Raw genomic sequence first — 17,594 nt, forward strand, 5'->3', positions numbered from 1 at the left:
CTTGTCTTTTGACTTCAACGTCATTTTGACTTTGTAACGTGAAGCGCGTTGAAGGCGTTTTTGCTTATTCGTCTGCTCTTGGGCAACGCGTTGCTGTAGGATGATCGCCTCGTTGGCAACGGCTTGTAAATCCGAGATAGCATCAACGGTATCTGAACTAAAGTGGTGCGCCTTGGCCGCCATACGGCTTGCCGCATATTTGGCCCGTGAAAATCGTTCAGCGGTAGGAAGGGAGTCCGGATATCGCGGTGTATTCGCTGCCGTGGCGTGGCCACGCAGTTTGGCGAGCACTTTGGTGCCGTCGACAGGAAACAAGCCTGTATCTTGGAAACCGCTTATTACGTGGCCAGTTGTGAAAGCCGTTTGCCAGCAGCGCTAAGTTAAGGGAAGATATATCAGTTTACCGCTAAATTAACCTGTAGATCGAAAACGACTTACTCGAATCGCAGCAACGAAATCTGAGCGGGTGAACACCGGAATACCGGTGTTTATATGCTCATGCAGGACCGCCTGCAACTCGTTTTTCAGGTGAGTGAACACGGATACGTCCATGGGCTGCATATAATGCGTTGAATGAGGCGGTAAAATAACGATCTCGATATTAAATCTGAGGTAATAATCAAGTATCTCCATGCCAAAGTGGCCGGTAAAGCCGTCGAGAAAAAGCCACCTCCAAATACGTGTTTTGGCCCGCTGTGAATTTGGATCGATTTTGGCCGCAGTGCGGTTCACAAAGTCGAATCTGACGTCAAAGTCATGACCAAACCACTCTTTCAACGTGGGAGATCCGATCGATTGCACGGCAGCAACTTCTGGCCACGAATACCGGTTGAAATGCTGTATCCAGGTGAGCTGGATATCTCCGTTGGAAAACCCCGTTTCTGACCGCGTAAAAACGATACCCTCAGGCAGATCCAGATCAAGCCAATCGCTCGTTGGCCACTTTGTGAAGATACAGAAGGGCGGTAGCGACTGCCCAACAGCGTTGCCACCGCCTATCAACGTACAACTCTCACGGTTAGCCGGATCCGCGGTGCGTGGCTTTTCATGCCTCTTTTTCGTCACGACCAATACCGGTATCCGGCCATCTCTCACACCGATTCTAGTACCACATTCGTCAGCGTTCCAGGCCGCTGAAGCCGTGATCCCAAGCTCTACCGCATGAGCCGCCGTGCGGCGATACCAGGCCTCCACAAGATCGATCTGTTGCTCCCAACTAAGGCGAGTAATCTCGACGGGTTGTTGTTTGGTAAGTCGCAGTTCCGGGTGTTTTTTACGCCAACGGCCGTACCAGTTCATTTGAATTGGACCACAGGGCGGTATACGTGACTGACGCATCAGATTGGCCGCAGATATTACGTGTTGTGAGTCGGGATATGCACCAAGTTTATCAAGCTGCATGATATACGCAACGAGAGCTTGATCTTCAGCATCAGTCAACAATGAAGGCCGCCCGCTGCGCTTTATCGATATCTTAGGAATGCCATTGATCAGGAGATTACGAGCATGCCGCTGAGTACTCGAATACGGGTAACCGTTCCTTTTACAGAACGATCGTAGCGATTCTGGCTTGGATCTGCCCTCCCGCGCGGTATCCGCCCTACTGCGGTGAGTTTCGACATATTGGGCATACATGCGGGCTCCTAAGATAGCTTGAGATTCTGGGGACGTCATGATATAGGTATATTTGCGGTAAGTGCAATTGTGTTGTTATGGAACGGGATTACACTCGGCATAAGTTAAATTGTTAACGATTTTCTAGGTAAAAAACTGATGCGGGGTGGCCCACGGTTTTTTCGAAAATCAAGGTTTTGTAACCCCCTCTTTGAGGGGGCCCACAACGAACAGCCCCCAAGTATATATCCGGCCGGTCCAAATATCCTTTTGCCAGGTTTGTATAAATCCCATTTTGATTTTTGCCAGGGAAAAATAGTAGGGTTTTCCCATTCGTATTCCAAAAAACAAAAAAGTAAAAAAATATCGCTGTATATCCGAGGATTTTCCCAGATTTGGTTAAGAAGTTGGATCGGGTAGGCAGGTCGTCCTCCAATACCGACCAAATCGCGGTGGTTTAAAACCTTTCCATTTTCCATATCGTCCAGGATTTCCGTAATTCGGTCCAACGACGCCGGAGAGGCTTCCCTCGGCCGTTTTTTATGTTCCGTAGCTAGCAGTTTGGTATTAACGCCGTTAAGGTCGACGACGGCGGAATGGGGTATATTATGCGAACGGACCATTTCCTTTAATTTTTCCAAAAAATTTTCGGATATATTTTCGGGATTTTGAACTATACCGCACCGCGAATTTTCCCATAAATGTTTGGCGATTTCGGCGTTATTAAAGGCCTCGATTTGCCGCGCGTTGGGGAGGTGTTCCGCCGCCTCGTCCTGGGCCTATTGCGTTGGCACCGCGTGCCCCGAACGACCAGTTTCCATTTTGCGACGACCTATCCGTAATTATTAAATTGGGCGACCGTGCGAATGGTGATTTTCTGCAAAGATAAAATCGTTGGTAATTACAAAAATCGACATGGCTTCTCCTGTACGGTATGAAGCAGACCACCACAGCAAAAGGACCTAATAAAATAATTACGTGCGCCGATGGTTTTGTGTGCTGGTTCGTGGCAAAAGGTGTGCTGCTCAACCGGCTTGCCAAGGCGACAATTGATTGGACAAGACACAACTGTGGTGGCGGATAGAATTGCCCCAAGTCGTACGACAGCACTCTGCAGGGCACGCCCAACAGCGCCTGCGCCGCAACAACTGGGATTTGTTTGTTTTCACCATCTTTAAAGCCAGCCCAAATGCACAGTACATCACCTCTACTCATGCTGTTTGATTGGTGTTCACGCACGCGTCGACAGAACATGGCTGCAAGCCCCTTTGTGTGGGCTGTGGTGTGTGGTTCCTGCACACCTCATCGCTTACGTATCGTGCGCTGATAACCAAACACTCGTAAAAAGGCTGATATGCGAATACAATGGAATCGTGGAAAACGGCGAAGAAGAGAGTATCGTCGCGATAGCCGCGAAACGACTGCTTTGTTGCGCTGTGATGAGGTCTCTCAGTCCCTTGTCTCGATGGAGCTCAAATTCAGCCGTGGTCCCAAAGCCGAGCATGGCTTCGTGTTCCATGCTTCGTGTTTGGCGCCTCTCCGAACTGCAACTTTGTCCTGAACGCTGGCAAGGGCGGATTACAAAACAGCAACCACCTGAACCGTGTCGATTTCCGTAGGTCCAACGCCCCTGAGCAGTCCTTTGAACAAAGCTCAGACCAGAGCGTACCGCTATCTGCTGTGGTGAACTGCCAGCAGCAGCCGTCCGAGGACGAATACCAGCAGGACCAAGGCCGACATAACTCCACGGACGCCGCTTATACAGTTAAACAACCAACCCTTGGGTTGAACCACAGCCCTGGCCAACATCATGAATACAACGCCAGATCTCCGGCTTCCTGGACTTCGCAGTGCTTATCCTCCCTGTGTTCTGATATTGACCCCGACATGGTCCAGGGCGGCTGGGGTATGCAAGGCAGTGGTATGTAGGGCAAATTGTTGAAAGTAGTAGTGCGTCGCAGGACTCGTCTTCCTATCACCATCCAAGAGGAACACTGCCCTTGTGAGCAAGCGGCAAAGAACCAAAGTGAACTTTGTTCGGACCCACAGGTACAAACAAAGCTACGAATTTAGCCACGGCAACGCGGCTCAATTGTGGGGTTTCGGGCTTCAGGGATGAGCCCTGAGACTAATGTCGGAAGAAATACAGCATGCATGTATTGTTAGACAGGCTGAGTAGGTGAGGTGTCAGCGTATGTAGGCATATATCACACGCGTCGGCAGGTAGGCACATACCCATTCGCCTAGTGGATATACTTTGTTGGCTTGTTCCTCCCGGGACAAAGCAACGGCAGATTGAAGTCGGCCAAGCATGCAAAGTCACCAACTACCTAATTCGAGGAGGGGCCCAGGGACCCACCGCACGCACAAAACAGGCCACATCCCAGTTTCGACCATAATTGTAATGTTGTAATGAGTACAGTAGGGGACAAACAACAACCAAACTCAGGGGAAAATGTCGGGGGCCATGGTCAAAAACAAGATTCGATATTAGTCACTATATTGTGTCCTGGCTGCCCTCGTGTGCTCCCTTGGCGATGCAGACAAGCAAACAAAAGTACCTAGCAGCTAGCTGGATACCACCTTGCGTATCTCGTCAATTAAACACCCTGCCTGATCCGTTTGGTCTACCAGCCTTGCCAACCAGGGTTCACAAAGCTAACTTGGCTAAATTTCATCGACCAAGGGCTCCGCGATAGTGCCCAGGCTCGGCTCAATATCATGGGTAGGGTAGAGCTGCGTCGCACGCGAAAGGGATACTGCTTTTGGAACTCATCTTTTTGGCCCCCGGAAATTTCAAGATCCAAAGAATGGCAAACCGTGGATAAGAAAAAAAAAAGGGTATGACTTTGAACCATATCGGTACATCACAAAGTGGACATCGTGGATATGCCTTGATGCGTATAGCGACGCACCTACCAATAGCTACCAACGCCCGTCATGGTTCCACCAAGCCCTATGTACCAAGCAGCCAAGGTAGAAATGTACTGGCAGAGCGGTCGAGGGGGCTCCACAGCCTGAATCATCAACATGGCGTTGGTGGCCATGGTACGACTCCCGAAGCGGGTCGATGGCGATATGTGAACCTGATATGGCTAATCGTCGGTACTCTTTGGTCTTATCGCCATCAGGGTCTAGTGAGATGTTTTTCCGGGTCCCCGGCCGGCATGGGTAGCCGCTGGTGGAAATAGAAAAAAAAGAAAAAGCCCATTGCCGAGTTTTGACTTCTTTCGCTCCTCCTATAACCTTTCTCCCCGACTACGACCAAAAGTCAAGCCTAGGGAAGCCATACAATCGGTTTGTTTCGGTTGTTTGTGAACGGTTCGCCATTTGACAACCCGACACGACAAAAAGCAAAAGAGAGACAAAAGAAAAATGCTCGGCTCACAAACCCTGCCCACCGTGGCGGCCGTCCTGGCGGCCGTGGTATCGGCCTCCCCCGTCTCGGGTCGCGAGGTCGCCACAGTGCCCGACGACTTGACCGGCGAGCTCGGCTGCGAGGCCCTGAAGCTCGTCTACGGCTCCGGAAGCGTCTTCCTGCCCGGGGATGCAGAGTACGCCGAGGAGGCGGCGGCGTTTTGGTCCAACACGCAGCTCATGTCGCCGACGTGCATCTTCCGCCCGACCTCGGCGGAGCAGGTGGCGTCGGCGGTGGTGGGCAACAGCGGCACGGGCACGCAGTGGGCAGTCCGCGGCGGCGGGCACATGGGCATCCGCGGCGCCAACAACATCGACAAGGGCATGCTCATCGTCATGTCGGGCATCAAGACGCTCCGCATCTCGGAGGACCGCACGGCCGTCCACGTCGGGCCCGGCAACAAGTGGGGCGACGTGTACGACTACCTGGCGCAGTTTGACGTCGCCGTCGCGGGCGGTCGGCTCGGCCCCGTCGGCGTCCCCGGTCTGCTGCTCGGCGGCGGCGTCAGCTTCTACGGCCACCAGGCCGGCTGGTCCGCCGACAACGTGCTCGAGTACGAGGTCGTGCTGGCCGACGGCCGCACCGTCGCGGCGTCGGCCGACGAGAACCAGGACCTGTTCTGGGCCCTCAAGGGCGGCAGCGCCAACTTTGGCATCGTCACCGACTTCAAGCTGCGGACTTTTCCCTCCAAAAAGGTCTGGGCCGGCGTCTACACCGTCTCGGGCGAGCACATGGCCGCGTTCGAGGAGGCCGTCGCCAGGTACTCGTCGGAGCCGCAGGATCCCCTCTCCCACGCCGTGCCCATGGTCATCCCCATGGCGGGCGGCGTGACGGTGGCGTCGGTGATCCTCTTTTACGACTCGGAGACGGTCTCGGAGCCCGAGTGCTTCAGGGACTTTTTGGCCATCCCGCCCATCTCGCCACCGACGACGGCCTTCAAGACGGTGGCCGAGTTCGCCAAGGAGAACGGTGCGCTCGTGGTGCCCGGGGTCAACGACGTCTTCCTGGCCGGCACGACGGTGGGCAAGACGCAGGCCGAGCTGCTCGAGGGCGTGCAGATCACCAACAAGGTCTTCCTCGACGCGGTGCCGGCCCTGCACGCGGCCATCGGTGGGGCCGACAAGATGGTGCTTAACAGCATCAACTGGCAGCCCATCGGCGCGGCGTGGCAGGCGGCCTCGGAGAAGATGAACCCGGCCGGCAACGCGCTCGGCATCGACACGGCGGCCAAGGGCACGTACCTCGCCTGGGCGCTGGCCATCGAGTGGGTCGACGGGCCCGGCCACGACGAGATTGTCGACAAGTGGGTCAGGGAGACCATCGCCGCCATGGAGGAGGCCACCAAGGCCGCCGGGCTCTACGATGCCTTCAACTACATGGGGGACGCCGCCGGGTTCCAAGAGGTTTATGCTGGATACGGCGAGGAGAACCAGAAGAAGCTGTTGGAGATTTCGAGAAAGTACGACCCCGAGAGGGTCACGCAGAAGCTGTGGCCTGGCGGTTTCAAGGTCGGCGTCTAATGGTGTTGGGGCGTATGACTCGTCCAAGCATAAAAGGGTTTCTGTGATGCGCAGTCGCTGTCCAACCCAGTTAATAATAATTGTAATATTTTTCTCGGTATACTTGCGTCGAATTGCGTTTACAGCAATCACACTCTATACGTTTATGCTCCGGCCGGTCATTTTTTAAACCACGTTCGGCAAAACCACGGTGCAAGGCCCGTCGTGGGAGGTGATTATTGTAGGTGAGTTGTGTCGCAGACTGCTTGTTTAGCCCAAGGGAAAGGCTGGGTTGTTTGGCACAAGGGTTTGGTTGCTAAGCACAGCCTGGGAAGGCGTCACATACTTGACTAACATTTTGGGTCATTGTACTGTTGCCACGCGGCAGTAGCTTGGCTTTTGTCGGTTGTGAATGGATCCAGCCGTGTATTGTCGACATCGCTGATCATCAGTCTTTGGAAACAAAGCATTGGCCACAATAGGAGACGGACTAAAGCAACTCTTGTGATGGAAGTCTGAATGACATGGCAGCAAAAACATGATGCAATCCTGCATGCCCAGAAACGAACAAGTAAGTACCACAGCTGCTCTGACACAGACTTTACTCCGCAACTTGGTATTACTCTCGACACAAAGTTTACGCTCCCTGCCAAGAAACTCTTTTGAAACACAAATTTCCACGAACAAAAAGTCCCGTTGACCCTTTCTTTCTTGTATCTTTGAACGCACACCAAAAAAAATGCTGCAGCAACGCATACACACTATGTACAAAGAGAATTGAACCAAACTCCCCACCTCCCCGATATTTCCCCCCAAAAAAATGTACGCTTATATAACCATGAGACTAGCGTTCAAGAGACCATGCATTTTTCTTTTCGTAGACTATTTGGGAGCAGGTGCGGGAGCTGGAGCTGGAGCAGCTTCGGGTGCCGGGGCGGGAGCAGGAGCAGGAGCAGGGTTAGCGGCGCCCTCGGCCGGAGGAGCAGCAGGTGCCGCCGCGGCCGGGGGAGCAGCCGGTGCAGCAGCTGGGGGAGTGGCTGCGGGAGGAGCGGCCGGGGTTGCTGCAGGGGGAGCCGCCGCCGGAGGAGCTGCTGCCCCGTCGCCCTTGCCCTTGCCGCCGGTCGCCTTGCCACCCTTTCCTTTGCCGGCATCGCCCTTGCCCTTGCCGCCGTCCTCGGGTGGCGCCGGGACGAATGCCGCGAGGCCGAGAGGGATCTGTCCGACGCTGCCGCCGTTGACCTTGAGGCCGTCGACGTTCTTGGTCGCCAGGGCCGAGATCTTGTTGTAGTTGACCAGCTGCTGGGTGTTTGATCTGTTTGGTTGGGCGAAGAGAGCCCTTTGTGTAAGTTTTTTGGTGTTTATGAAATGGAAATAATGGCATCAATGCCGTGGAACCACAAGAGAGAGAGAGAGAGACGGAAAAACGTACGGGTTGATGACCATGATCTGGCCCAGCTGGCAGTGAGGACCAGTGGCGCAGTAGAGGAACATGGGATCCGTCTTGGTGACGACCATGTTGAAGGTTCCAACCATCTGCTGACCGTCCTTGAAGGGGATGTGGCCACTGTGAACCGCGTTGGGGTCCGTCATCTGCAGCGGCGTGCAGGCCTGGCCCTCGGCCGACTGCGTGACGGTGTGGTTGCCGTTGCTGAACTGGAACTGGACCACGTCTCCCACCGCCGCGAGGACCATGTTGGGAACAAACGTCACCTGCGGCCCGCCGACCACGACGGGGATCAGCTGGTTTGCCCGCTTCTTGATGGGCACTGGTCGGAGACGCTCTGACCTGACTGTTTGTTTTTTTTTGTCGATATCGTTAGCCATGATGAGTTCTGATTCCCCCCGATGTTGTACGTGTTGTACAAGATTGGTCAGGACATACTCTCAAACTTCTTGCCATTCACTGCCTCCTTTGCCCTGGCCGTGACGCCATTGCCTCCAGGCTGTGGAAGGGCTGCCGCGAGGCCGGCGAGTATTAAAACGAGTCCGTTGGTTGTCCTCATCTTGAACTTGTTTGGTATGTTTGCTCTGAGATGCCAGTATGTAGAAGAAAAAAAAAGGAAAAATAAAAAAAGGAATATGACTTAAAAATGAATGAGTGTCGCCGGCGACCTGAGCTGCCAAGACCTTTTGCAAGTACTAAGCTAAAATAAAAGGTAAAATAATAACTTTCCTCTGGGGAAAAACGATAAAGAATGAGATGAATCGAAAATAGGGGCCGGTCTACGGCGGGAAAGCTCACGGGATACGCTCGACAAAAAGACAGGAAAACAAGTCACCAAATGTGAGAACCGGGAAGAGCAGACAAATCCAAAAGAGAAAGGGAGCGGGCTCGAGGAGGAAAAGGGAACTGGGAGAATCTAAAATAAGGGGCAGAAAAGGGTCGCGCGGTCGACGAGGGGGGGTGTGTGCGTGTACATGGAATAAAGATACACCCTTGGCGAGTGTGTGAGAGGTTTTGTATTTGGGTTGTCAAATATTATGCTTGTCAACCCTCTTTTTTTTCTTTCTTTTTTTTTTCTTCTCGCCTGCTGCCCTCTCCGGCGAGCCTAGACAACGCATCAAAAGCCCAGCTTCACTCTCGTACATCTGCCGAAGCTTAACTTGTGCTCCGTCAGGGTGCCTTGGCTTTCTCAGTGGTCGGCAGGTGTGCCGAGAATATGGACCTGAAGCAACGGAGCCACCCCCATCCAGCAAAACGAAATCTTTCATTGGATGCTGTGGTCCTTGGTGGTCTCTTTGCACGGATTCGGCCTCGGCACCTTGTCACCGGATCTACAGAGTCGAGACGGCGTTGGAGGGGAGGAAAATATTTTTCCCTCTTTTGTCAGCAAGGCTTTTACTAGTACACCCGTGTGCCTGGCAGCAGCAGCCCTATTACTGGAGTATTATTAAAAGGGTCTATGGGTCGCGGCCGGCGGCGGGAGGGGGCGGTGATTGGCAGGTGTCGGGGCAAAAGGAGGAAACAACAGGTGAGTCGCGCGTTTGAGGTGTCGCTCTTTTGGCAGATTCGAGGTCCAGGGATCGTGTCCTGTTGCGTATCAAGTAATTAATACTGAGTAAAACTTGGAAGAATACCGCACGCAGTACTGTGTCCCCAAGGCTGGGCAGGTTTTGGGCAGCCAATCTTGCGTCGTCTCGTGGACCCCCCTTGTTGTGAATCTTTGACCAGATTTGGCAATTCGTCATGTTTCGGATCGCCCAGTACCACAGCAATAACAAACCCACCCGCCCATCAGATCGACTGATCTGCACAATCCCGCCTTGCCCACCCGTTGGCCCTCTCCTTTGGCTGGGTGGTAACGAGAACAACGTGGCTCCGACCCGGCTACAATTGCCCGACTCTTGCTATTTCCAGGCATGCAGACGTGGCGTCGACGTTGTTTGCCGGGGTCGAGAACCGTCTTTGGCACGACCCAGGGTCGGGCTTGGAGATTTTTCGGCGTTTTGTCAAGCACATTGCATAACTCAGTGTTCGTCATTTGCATCAAAAGTCGACGATCCTTCTGTTTTGTTTCGCTCGCGCTGTATTTTCACATCTCGCTGCGCGAACTTTGGGTCTGTGTCAATCGCGGACGTTATAAAGAAGCCAGGCCCTTGTCCTGACTCTTCGTCGACGTCTTTTCTTGTCCACCCAACTATATGTACCTAGGTAGGTGAGTCGATGTCTGTTTCCACCGGGATGTGGGAGGCAATTCGCTTGCGTCAAAAAGGGCCGAGATGCTTGCCGTGATACCGGTACACTGCCAAGACTACCTTTGATATCTCTCTTTGGGTCTTTGAATTTAATTAGATTTTAATCGTAAAAGTCGACAGACGCCAATCCTCTCTGGCTTTGGCCCGATATGAAATTCTTGGCTACGGCTTGGTAAAGCTCGAGATTGTGTCTTGGGAGGTTTTGCAGCGGGTTTCGGTGGCCGACAAGAACTTGGTTGGCGTCTTCCTTGGTATCAACTCCTGTCCTGTGTTTTCTTTTCTTGAAACAAACTCGAAGTTTATGTGGATCCCGACATGTTTGCCTCTCATGCCAGAAATATCGTCATATTTGCAGTGTCAGGTAATTATTAGTGATTGATTCGTGACAGGGACCATGGTTGTGTTTGTTTGTTCTTGTGGTTTTCTTGGACGTGGGAATTCTCTTTGGGGTTTTGTAACGTTTTTCATGAGTTTTTGTCTTCTTTTTGGAACAATTCACCTCAAGACTGGCAAGGCAAGACTTGATGGTAAGAGTGAAAAATTTCGAGGGTACAGCTGTCAACTGATTGTCCGCCGAGCTACCCGAAATTTATCAGGACCGGCCGTTAACAAATGGGGTCCCGCGCATCTCACTTACGGGACCGTCTCCACCAGCCTCACAGGGGCGGTCGCCGCGGAGCCGTTTTCCCTGTTCCCTTTGCACATCACCACAAGGGGAAGAGTCTTGGCTGGTCAGGTACTGTACTCTATACACCCCCCCTCCAGCCATCTTGATCCACTACCTGTACCTGTAGCTTCTACAAAATGTAACCTCTTGCCTCGGACTGTACAACATTCAGCCCCGTGCGGCGGAAGTCGCGAAAGAATTCATGCCTTTCATTAAAGTTTGGTAGTAGAGCTGATGATGATGGGGGAAAAAAAATACAAAGCAAAAACAATGACTGTTACAACAACCTCGATTAACAATTAAAGCTGCGGCCATACCCCGCCCGCAAGCCACAATCTAAAGTCATACAAAAAAGGGGGTTAAAGAGGAGACGGCGCGGACGGCACGCATCACCTCCTCGAAGCCAGGGCATGCTCCTCGACGGCCAGCGGCAGGTACCCCTTGCCCCTGTCGCGCGTCCTCCGCCTCCTGACGCACCACAGACAGAACCAAGCCACCAGTCCCGAGGCCAGGGCGGCGGCGCCGGCCAGCTCGGGGAGGTGGTCCCCGATCCAGGGGAAGATGTCGCTGTCCCAGTTGGACCAGGTGCCGCCGCGGACCTGGGTGAAGTAGACCCACGGATCGGCGCCGTCCCGCATGTCCATGAGCACGTGGTGGAGGGGCCGCCAGCCGCGCCCGAGCGACTCGAGCCCCGCCACGGAGCCGCCGGCGGATCCGGGCGTCAGCTGCAGCAGCCGGTGGTACCGCTCCCACATGGCCGTCACGTACCACTGCCCGCTGCAGTAGCTGATGATGACGTACGGCAGCAGCCAGTTCCAGTCCCACGCCGCCAGGTTCTCCGTCAGCAGGTGGAAGTAAGGGTGGCCCGACTGTCCGCCCATGATGTTGTTGCTCAGCGCCCCGCGGCCCCCGTCGGTCGTGAAGGCGGGGTAGTAGGTCAGGGGATCTAGGCTCGCCGCGCAGCCCTGTTTTTGGGGACATGGTTAGCAAAATGGCGACCTTTGTCAGCGGTCTGGGTTGGGTTGAACCTGTTTGTCTTTTGCTTGGTTTCGGCTGACAGTAACGCAACCCCCGCCCCCAGATGGGATTGAATGATACAGGGTAATAAAGGTGGAGGGTGCGTTGGTGCTTACATTATCTAGATCGAGGTAGATGCCCCCATAGTGACGCAGCAGAAAGTACCGGAGCACGTCTATCCTCTGGATGGGGAATTTGTAACCATCATATGTCGGTAGGAACCATGGGTAGTTATCCCGTAAAAACTCCCGCGAGTTGTCCGTATACCAGATCTGCAATGCGAAGAAAATTACCAAAAGCGTGTCAGTCTAGCGTCGTGATGGATGCCCAGAAATTCAATTTGGAGGGGGGCGAGCCTTGGCAAAGGAGAAAAAAAAAAGAGAGAAGACCAATCAATCTTTTCTCCCTCCCTCCCTCAACAACCCCCCCACTCACACACATTACACACAAACACATCAAAGGGCGCCACTAAATTTCCACAATTGATTCTTTTTTTTTTATTATCGCATCGTACCTTGTGTTCCCAGTCCGGGTTGTGCAATCGACAACTCTCGCGGGCGTGCGCCCAGTGGCCGGGCAAGGTGTCGTTCCCGGGGTGCTTCCAGGCGTGGAAGATTTGGTGGGTTATCCGGGGCACGACGGGCCGGTCGCTGGGGTCCCGGCCTCGGTTGTGGGCGAGCTCAATCTCTCCCTGCGTGATCCGGATTCCCGAGTGCGGTTGGAGCACCCCAAAGATGTGCAGGAACCCGACCAGCCGCGTGACGAAGAAGCCGGCCACGAGCACGGCGAGGACCCAGGGCAGCGCAGTGACCAGCCTCCAAGGGCGGACTTGGAAGAGCATTTGGCCTTTGCGAAAGGCTTTGTTTTTTTTTTGGGGTTTGTTTTTTTGCCACCCGTTTCCTTTCCCCGTATTTCGTGGATCCTTCGGCTGTTTGTCGCTGTTTAGGTTGGGGGATCGCGGATGCTTCGGTAACTATGTTGTGGCCCTCCTCAAGGTCATTCCGCGTATTGGTTGTGATATCGGGCTGCAGCACCGAGAAAAAAAAACCAAAAAAAGACTGAGTCGGGGTTTCTGTATTTCCCGCCACGAAAACAAAAAAAAAATCTCGTGCTCGTTCGGTCGTTCGATCTCGTTGGTCGTGCTCGTCGTCGTGATCGTCGCAGTTCGGTTGCCGCGGGGGGTGAATGTCCTTTGAGAAAGACCAAACAAAAAGCCCTTCCTGGAAAAGAGCAAATCTCTAGAGCGGAAAATTTACCCAGGCAAATTCCGCAGCATCCGATGGGGGGGTCTTGTTTGTATTGGAGGCGCCTCTCCCTGACCAAGATCAAATTCCCTTTGAGCTAAACTCTCTTGCCGGGGCAGGCCTGGTTCAAAACGAAACAGGGCTCGCCCGGTCGTAAAAATAAAAAATTAAAACAGAAAGGTGTCGACCTTTTCACCCACGGTAACAGACGCTATCCTGCGTTTGGAAGAACTTGGGACTACTAGTGAACTGCTGCAGGGGCCGCAGTAAGCACGGCGTCATTTTGCGCTCAAGAAAAAAAAAAGAAAAAAAAAATAAAGGGTTGAAATGCTACAGAGCTGCGAGGTAACAATGCTGTTTGCAGGGTAGAGGGCGGGCTTGCGCGTACCTCTCTGATTCATCCAAACGGCGGACTGCAGCTAGTAAAGGATCCCCCGGTGCTCGGGGTCTTGGAATTGTGCGCCAGTCCACTGGTATACTTTTAGCACAAACAGGTACACCAACCAACTGATTGCATGGTAGATAATTATAGAAAAGAGCACGACGAATGTAAAGGGAATGCTACGGTATGCCATCATTCTCGGCATCCTGTAATTTCTAACGTGGTATCTAATAAATGACATCGAGTCGCTCGTACGCAAACAAAAGCATGGATCCATGTACCTACCGATGATACTGTACCACGCTTTCAATCAAGCAAGTCCCAAAGTACAACTAGTTAACTTCCAATTACCACCTCAGCTGCGTACGTACCTTACATCAGCTCCTCCCAAGCGACCCTATCTTATTTATTAGTGCAGCTCGGCCGGAACCTTGGATTTAGGTTTCAGCAGAAAAGGTTCGTCGATACTCGACTCCCAATCCCCAATGAGACCCCACCGGCTTCAAATACATCTGCCAAGACGTCCAAGATCAACTTGCGGTGGCTTCAAGCCATTTTTGGTTGCTGCCTGCTGGTCCACAAAACTTTATTCCCGACTCGTGTGCGTGCGTGCGGTTTGAGTACCTACCGACAAGACAAAGCACTAATTAATTACCTAGGTACAGTGTGTCAATTGGACGGATGATTGATTGCAGTCCAACTTCTTTAGGATACAGAATCGATCTTGCTGTTCTCAAGTCTCTTCTTTTCGTCCCTCGTCTATCGCCCGCACTTTGCAAGGGTTTCTTTCGGCAGTTCAGAGTCAGCGCATGCAAGCTGAATCTGGATGCCAAGGGCTCGGTTTGCTTGTTTTGCAAATCTCTTGGCACTTTTCGCTGGAAACAGTAATTTTTGTTGCATCGACGATCGATCCTTACTGCAGTGGATCCCCTCGGTGGAGTCTCAGTGATGGGGGAAATCGTGGGTAGGACCCGTAGGACCCGTTGCTGCAGCAGCCTGCAGCGCAACCCCATCATCTTGTTTTTGTTCGTTGACATTCTTTACTATTCCAAATTTCCAATCGACCTTTTGCGATCGACTTTTTCCAAAAAGTTCCCACTCGCCTAGTGATCGTCCCAGGACGAAGCTGCCAAGCATGTGATAAGCGCAAGTCTTGATTTGGAAATGGACGCCAGCCCAGCTTGGCAAGGCCACTTTTTTGGTGGTCGAGCTGGGCTGGGTCTGACACGTGCAGATCGCCTGTAGCTGGTTGCATACCGTAGGCGCGTCGCGCGCCCCCGACTGCAGGTACGTGATGGAAGGAATTTGTTTGTGATGGACGGGGATTTGGTGCGGCATTGTTGGTCCTTTTTCAGTGTCCACTTGGCCGCCAACGTCGCTTACTACAATGACGAAATCTCGGTCATCACAACAAACACCGCCGCTTGATTTCAGGAAACTATGTTATGCAATTGGAAAACGAACTCCGACCGGCCGTTGAAGATTGAACTGCACTGCCGTTGTTTACAATGGATATAAAGAAGGGTTGCCGAGCCGTGGAGGGCCGGATATGGAATGGTTTGAGTCTCGCATCTTCATTACGGCATTCGTATTCTCTGCAGCCCTCTCTTGAGTATTTGGTTTCGCTCTGAACTGGACTGGAAACCAGCATTAGCATCAGCAAACAAATCGCACATCGAACATCAACAAGCTTTTATAACCCATTTTTTTTCCTCCCCACATCACAACTGCCGGCACAAATGCAAAGATGAAGCTCAACTCTGCCTTCTGCGTAACTGTTTTTACCATCTCGGTAGCCCGTGCCATCCCAGTGTCCATGCCCGCATTGACGGCAAGGGGGGACGCCGGGGTCGGAGCTGGGGCCGGAGCGGGAGCCACGACCGGGGAACTCAAACCTGCAGGACCTGAAGGCAAGTGTGGTGCGGGCTTTACCTGCAAGGGGTTTGCAAAGGGCACCTGCTGCAGTCAGTTTGGCTTTTGCGGAAGCTCGGAAGCACACTGCGGCACGGGTTGCAACCCGAAATTTGGGACATGTGGTACTTCAAGTGGGGGTGCCAACCCGTCAGCCGACGGCAAGGAGACGACGCCAACCACTCCCCCGGCAGCCGGTACTGCCCCATCGACCCCGCCAACCACCAGCGACCCCAGCACAGCCACGAAGGATAAGCCAGTCGACGGCAGCAGCCCTCCAGCCACTCCTGAGCCTGCCACTCCAAAGCCCGATGGTGCTGGGACAGGGGCCGCTGGGACGGCGAACCCCGCCCCCGGAGCGGCTGGCTCTGAGCCAGCCCGGAGCCCCGGGACGACGCCTCCCGCACCTCCTCCCACTGTGGAGCCTCCGACGAAACAAAACAACGGCACTGCCACTGCGGGTGCGGCCCAGCCGGGTCCACCCGCCACCTCTACCATCACCACCACCACCACCACCACCAACCCAGCCCCCGTCGCCCCCGTCGCCCCCGCCGCCCCTGCTGCTAACGGTACCCTGCCATCGGCGGCATCTACCGCTGGCCAGGGCAGTCTAGATTCTGGCAAAGCTGCCCCCGCCGACCCTGTCACGACCGCGGGTTTGCCGACGGATGGGAAACAAAACTAGGCCGAATGAAGCTTCTGCTCCAGGCACCGCTTCTATACGACTGACTCTGCAGGCACAGGTTCCGAATAAATCGTCCGACGGAGCAAGGTTTGCAGCTCCGATCCCGGACATGTTGACGAATGAGCTTGACACGCATTTTGGCATACCTTACTAACACATTATCTTTGCTGGGTTCTTGTTATCTTGCAGGGGGGGAACAGCTGCTTGGGGCTGCAGCGTGTTGGTTAGAGGAGGCACTTTTTACACGATTGCATTCACCCCCTTTCTATGGGGTTTCTCAGGCTCTAGGTCTGGGTATACACTTGTCCTATTTCCATGTACGTATTGTTTTCTTGTTTTTTTTCTTGTTTCTGTCTGCATCTCAAGGCGTTGAGTCATCTGTTTATCAGGGTCATGTTTTTCACGTCCACGTTTCTATAGTCTTGAGGAAAAACAAACATCCTCTCTTATTAGATGTACCAGTTCGAGTTTACAATTTGCAGCCTTTTGTTCCTTTGCCACCCCTCCTTTCCAGAAACATATCGTCATTCCTGCCTTGTCCAGTTTTTGCCCATGTCGCGCTTAACCTTGGGGTACCGTCTAGTTTATGGTTGTTTGTTCTGTTTGGGGGCTGCAGTTCTCTTTCAGAATTGTCCCAGCATGTCCAAGATACAGCGTCAAATCTGCCGTCAAAACAACGGATCGCGCTAGGAACAACTATTACATAGCCCGTGTCATTGGTGTGCCACTCGACGAGGCTCGACTCGTGCAGCTGCGAGAAACTTGATACAGATGACGTTGAGATGGTTCTCCGGCATTTATGCCTTAGTTCGCCCAAGATAACGTCGTCTTTTATCTCGATCATTTGGTTTTGGGTGGGAATGCATCTTGATAGTCAAAAGAAACATCATGGTTGTTGCTACTATGTATTATTCCCCTGAAACCCTCAAAAAGCAGACAAACATGGCGATGCACCAGACATAGAAGCCGGTCCCGACCGGGCTTCCTGGACAAAGCATCTACGACTCATTATATGGGCGTAGTAGCCACAGCAATCCCTGCGATTTCTATTTATGTAACAGTCGCTACTCTTAGTGCGCGCGTGGAATCCTTACATGTGTCTGTCAAAACAAGTGCTGAGAACAAATGTCATTCATTTTTCACCCATCCGTACTTTGGACGACAGCGAGCTCCTGTCCCATTACCTGATGGACGACTCAAAGTCTATTACAGATATAGCACTGGAGACCATAGACGGGTGAAATCTCTGCGAAATATATCCGATAAATAGACTTGGTTGTATCAAGCTTCTGCCATCGATACAGGTACAAAATTCCAGGTAACCCCTCCATTACGTAGCCTACAAGCCACGATCTTATGACTAAAGCTAAGCTAGCTAAGGTATCTCACCTACCTTATATGAGACATAGCTTTCCTTTTTTCAGTATCACGGAATTACTCTCCACTGTAGTCCGATCCAGT

The 17,594-nt window shown here is 53.0% G+C and overlaps 6 protein-coding genes across 6 annotated transcripts; 3 read left to right on the forward strand and 3 right to left on the reverse strand.

Annotated features, from left to right (window-relative positions):
- Positions 1-2,866: 2,866 nt before the first annotated feature.
- On the forward strand, positions 2,867-3,699 carry MGG_11030 (uncharacterized protein; the record flags this gene model as incomplete). The annotated part of the gene is made up of 2 exons (XM_003711699.1): positions 2,867-2,896; positions 3,097-3,699. The coding sequence occupies 2 exons, from the start codon at positions 2,867-2,869 to the stop codon at positions 3,541-3,543; spliced, it is 477 nt and encodes a 158-aa protein (XP_003711747.1). The 3' UTR covers positions 3,544-3,699.
- A 1,142-nt stretch (positions 3,700-4,841) lies between these two features.
- On the forward strand, positions 4,842-7,633 carry MGG_13262 (FAD binding domain-containing protein). Its single transcript, XM_003711700.1, has 2 exons — positions 4,842-6,776; positions 6,920-7,633. The coding sequence occupies exon 1, from the start codon at positions 4,990-4,992 to the stop codon at positions 6,550-6,552; it is 1,563 nt and encodes a 520-aa protein (XP_003711748.1). The 5' UTR covers positions 4,842-4,989; the 3' UTR covers positions 6,553-6,776; positions 6,920-7,633.
- MGG_13261 (uncharacterized protein) lies at positions 7,004-9,055 on the reverse strand. Its single transcript, XM_003711701.1, has 3 exons — positions 8,414-9,055; positions 7,961-8,321; positions 7,004-7,843 (listed from the first exon to the last, which is right to left on the reverse strand). Exons 1-3 carry the CDS (start codon positions 8,532-8,534, stop codon positions 7,414-7,416), a joined length of 912 nt encoding a protein of 303 aa, XP_003711749.1. The 5' UTR covers positions 8,535-9,055; the 3' UTR covers positions 7,004-7,413.
- Positions 9,056-11,100: 2,045 nt separating this feature from the next.
- On the reverse strand, positions 11,101-12,952 carry MGG_15239 (uncharacterized protein). The gene is made up of 3 exons (XM_003711702.1): positions 12,426-12,952; positions 12,028-12,183; positions 11,101-11,859 (listed from the first exon to the last, which is right to left on the reverse strand). The coding sequence occupies exons 1-3, from the start codon at positions 12,750-12,752 to the stop codon at positions 11,284-11,286; spliced, it is 1,059 nt and encodes a 352-aa protein (XP_003711750.1). The 5' UTR covers positions 12,753-12,952; the 3' UTR covers positions 11,101-11,283.
- A 1,527-nt stretch (positions 12,953-14,479) lies between these two features.
- Positions 14,480-14,875, reverse strand: MGG_16716 (uncharacterized protein; the record flags this gene model as incomplete). Its single annotated transcript, XM_003711703.1, has 1 exon — positions 14,480-14,875. The coding sequence occupies one exon, from the start codon at positions 14,873-14,875 to the stop codon at positions 14,480-14,482; it is 396 nt and encodes a 131-aa protein (XP_003711751.1).
- Positions 14,876-15,145: 270 nt separating this feature from the next.
- MGG_13256 (uncharacterized protein) lies at positions 15,146-16,133 on the forward strand (the record flags this gene model as incomplete). Its single annotated transcript, XM_003711704.1, has 1 exon — positions 15,146-16,133. Exon 1 carries the CDS (start codon positions 15,285-15,287, stop codon positions 16,131-16,133), a length of 849 nt encoding a protein of 282 aa, XP_003711752.1. The 5' UTR covers positions 15,146-15,284.
- Between the last annotated feature and the right edge of the window lie 1,461 nt (positions 16,134-17,594).

Source organism: Pyricularia oryzae, chromosome 3 (genome assembly GCF_000002495.2).
Source record: "Pyricularia oryzae 70-15 chromosome 3, whole genome shotgun sequence".
Classification (NCBI taxonomy): Eukaryota; Fungi; Ascomycota; class Sordariomycetes; order Magnaporthales; family Pyriculariaceae; genus Pyricularia; species Pyricularia oryzae.

Coding starts and splice junctions, on each gene's coding strand:
- MGG_13262 (XM_003711700.1), top strand. CDS start 4,990: ATGCTCGGCTCACAAACCCTGCCCACCGTGGCGGCCGTCCTGGCGGCC.
- MGG_13261 (XM_003711701.1), bottom strand. CDS start 8,534: ATGAGGACAACCAACGGACTCGTTTTAATACTCGCCGGCCTCGCGGCA. Junction 8,322..8,413: donor GAATGGCAAGAAGTTTGAGA/GTATGTCCTGAC, acceptor AAAAACAAACAG/TCAGGTCAGAGCGTCTCCGA. Junction 7,844..7,960: donor CAGATCATGGTCATCAACCC/GTACGTTTTTCC, acceptor CCAACCAAACAG/ATCAAACACCCAGCAGCTGG.
- MGG_15239 (XM_003711702.1), bottom strand. CDS start 12,752: ATGCTCTTCCAAGTCCGCCCTTGGAGGCTGGTCACTGCGCTGCCCTGG. Junction 12,184..12,425: donor ACCCGGACTGGGAACACAAG/GTACGATGCGAT, acceptor TTCGCATTGCAG/ATCTGGTATACGGACAACTC. Junction 11,860..12,027: donor TCTACCTCGATCTAGATAAT/GTAAGCACCAAC, acceptor CCCCAAAAACAG/GGCTGCGCGGCGAGCCTAGA.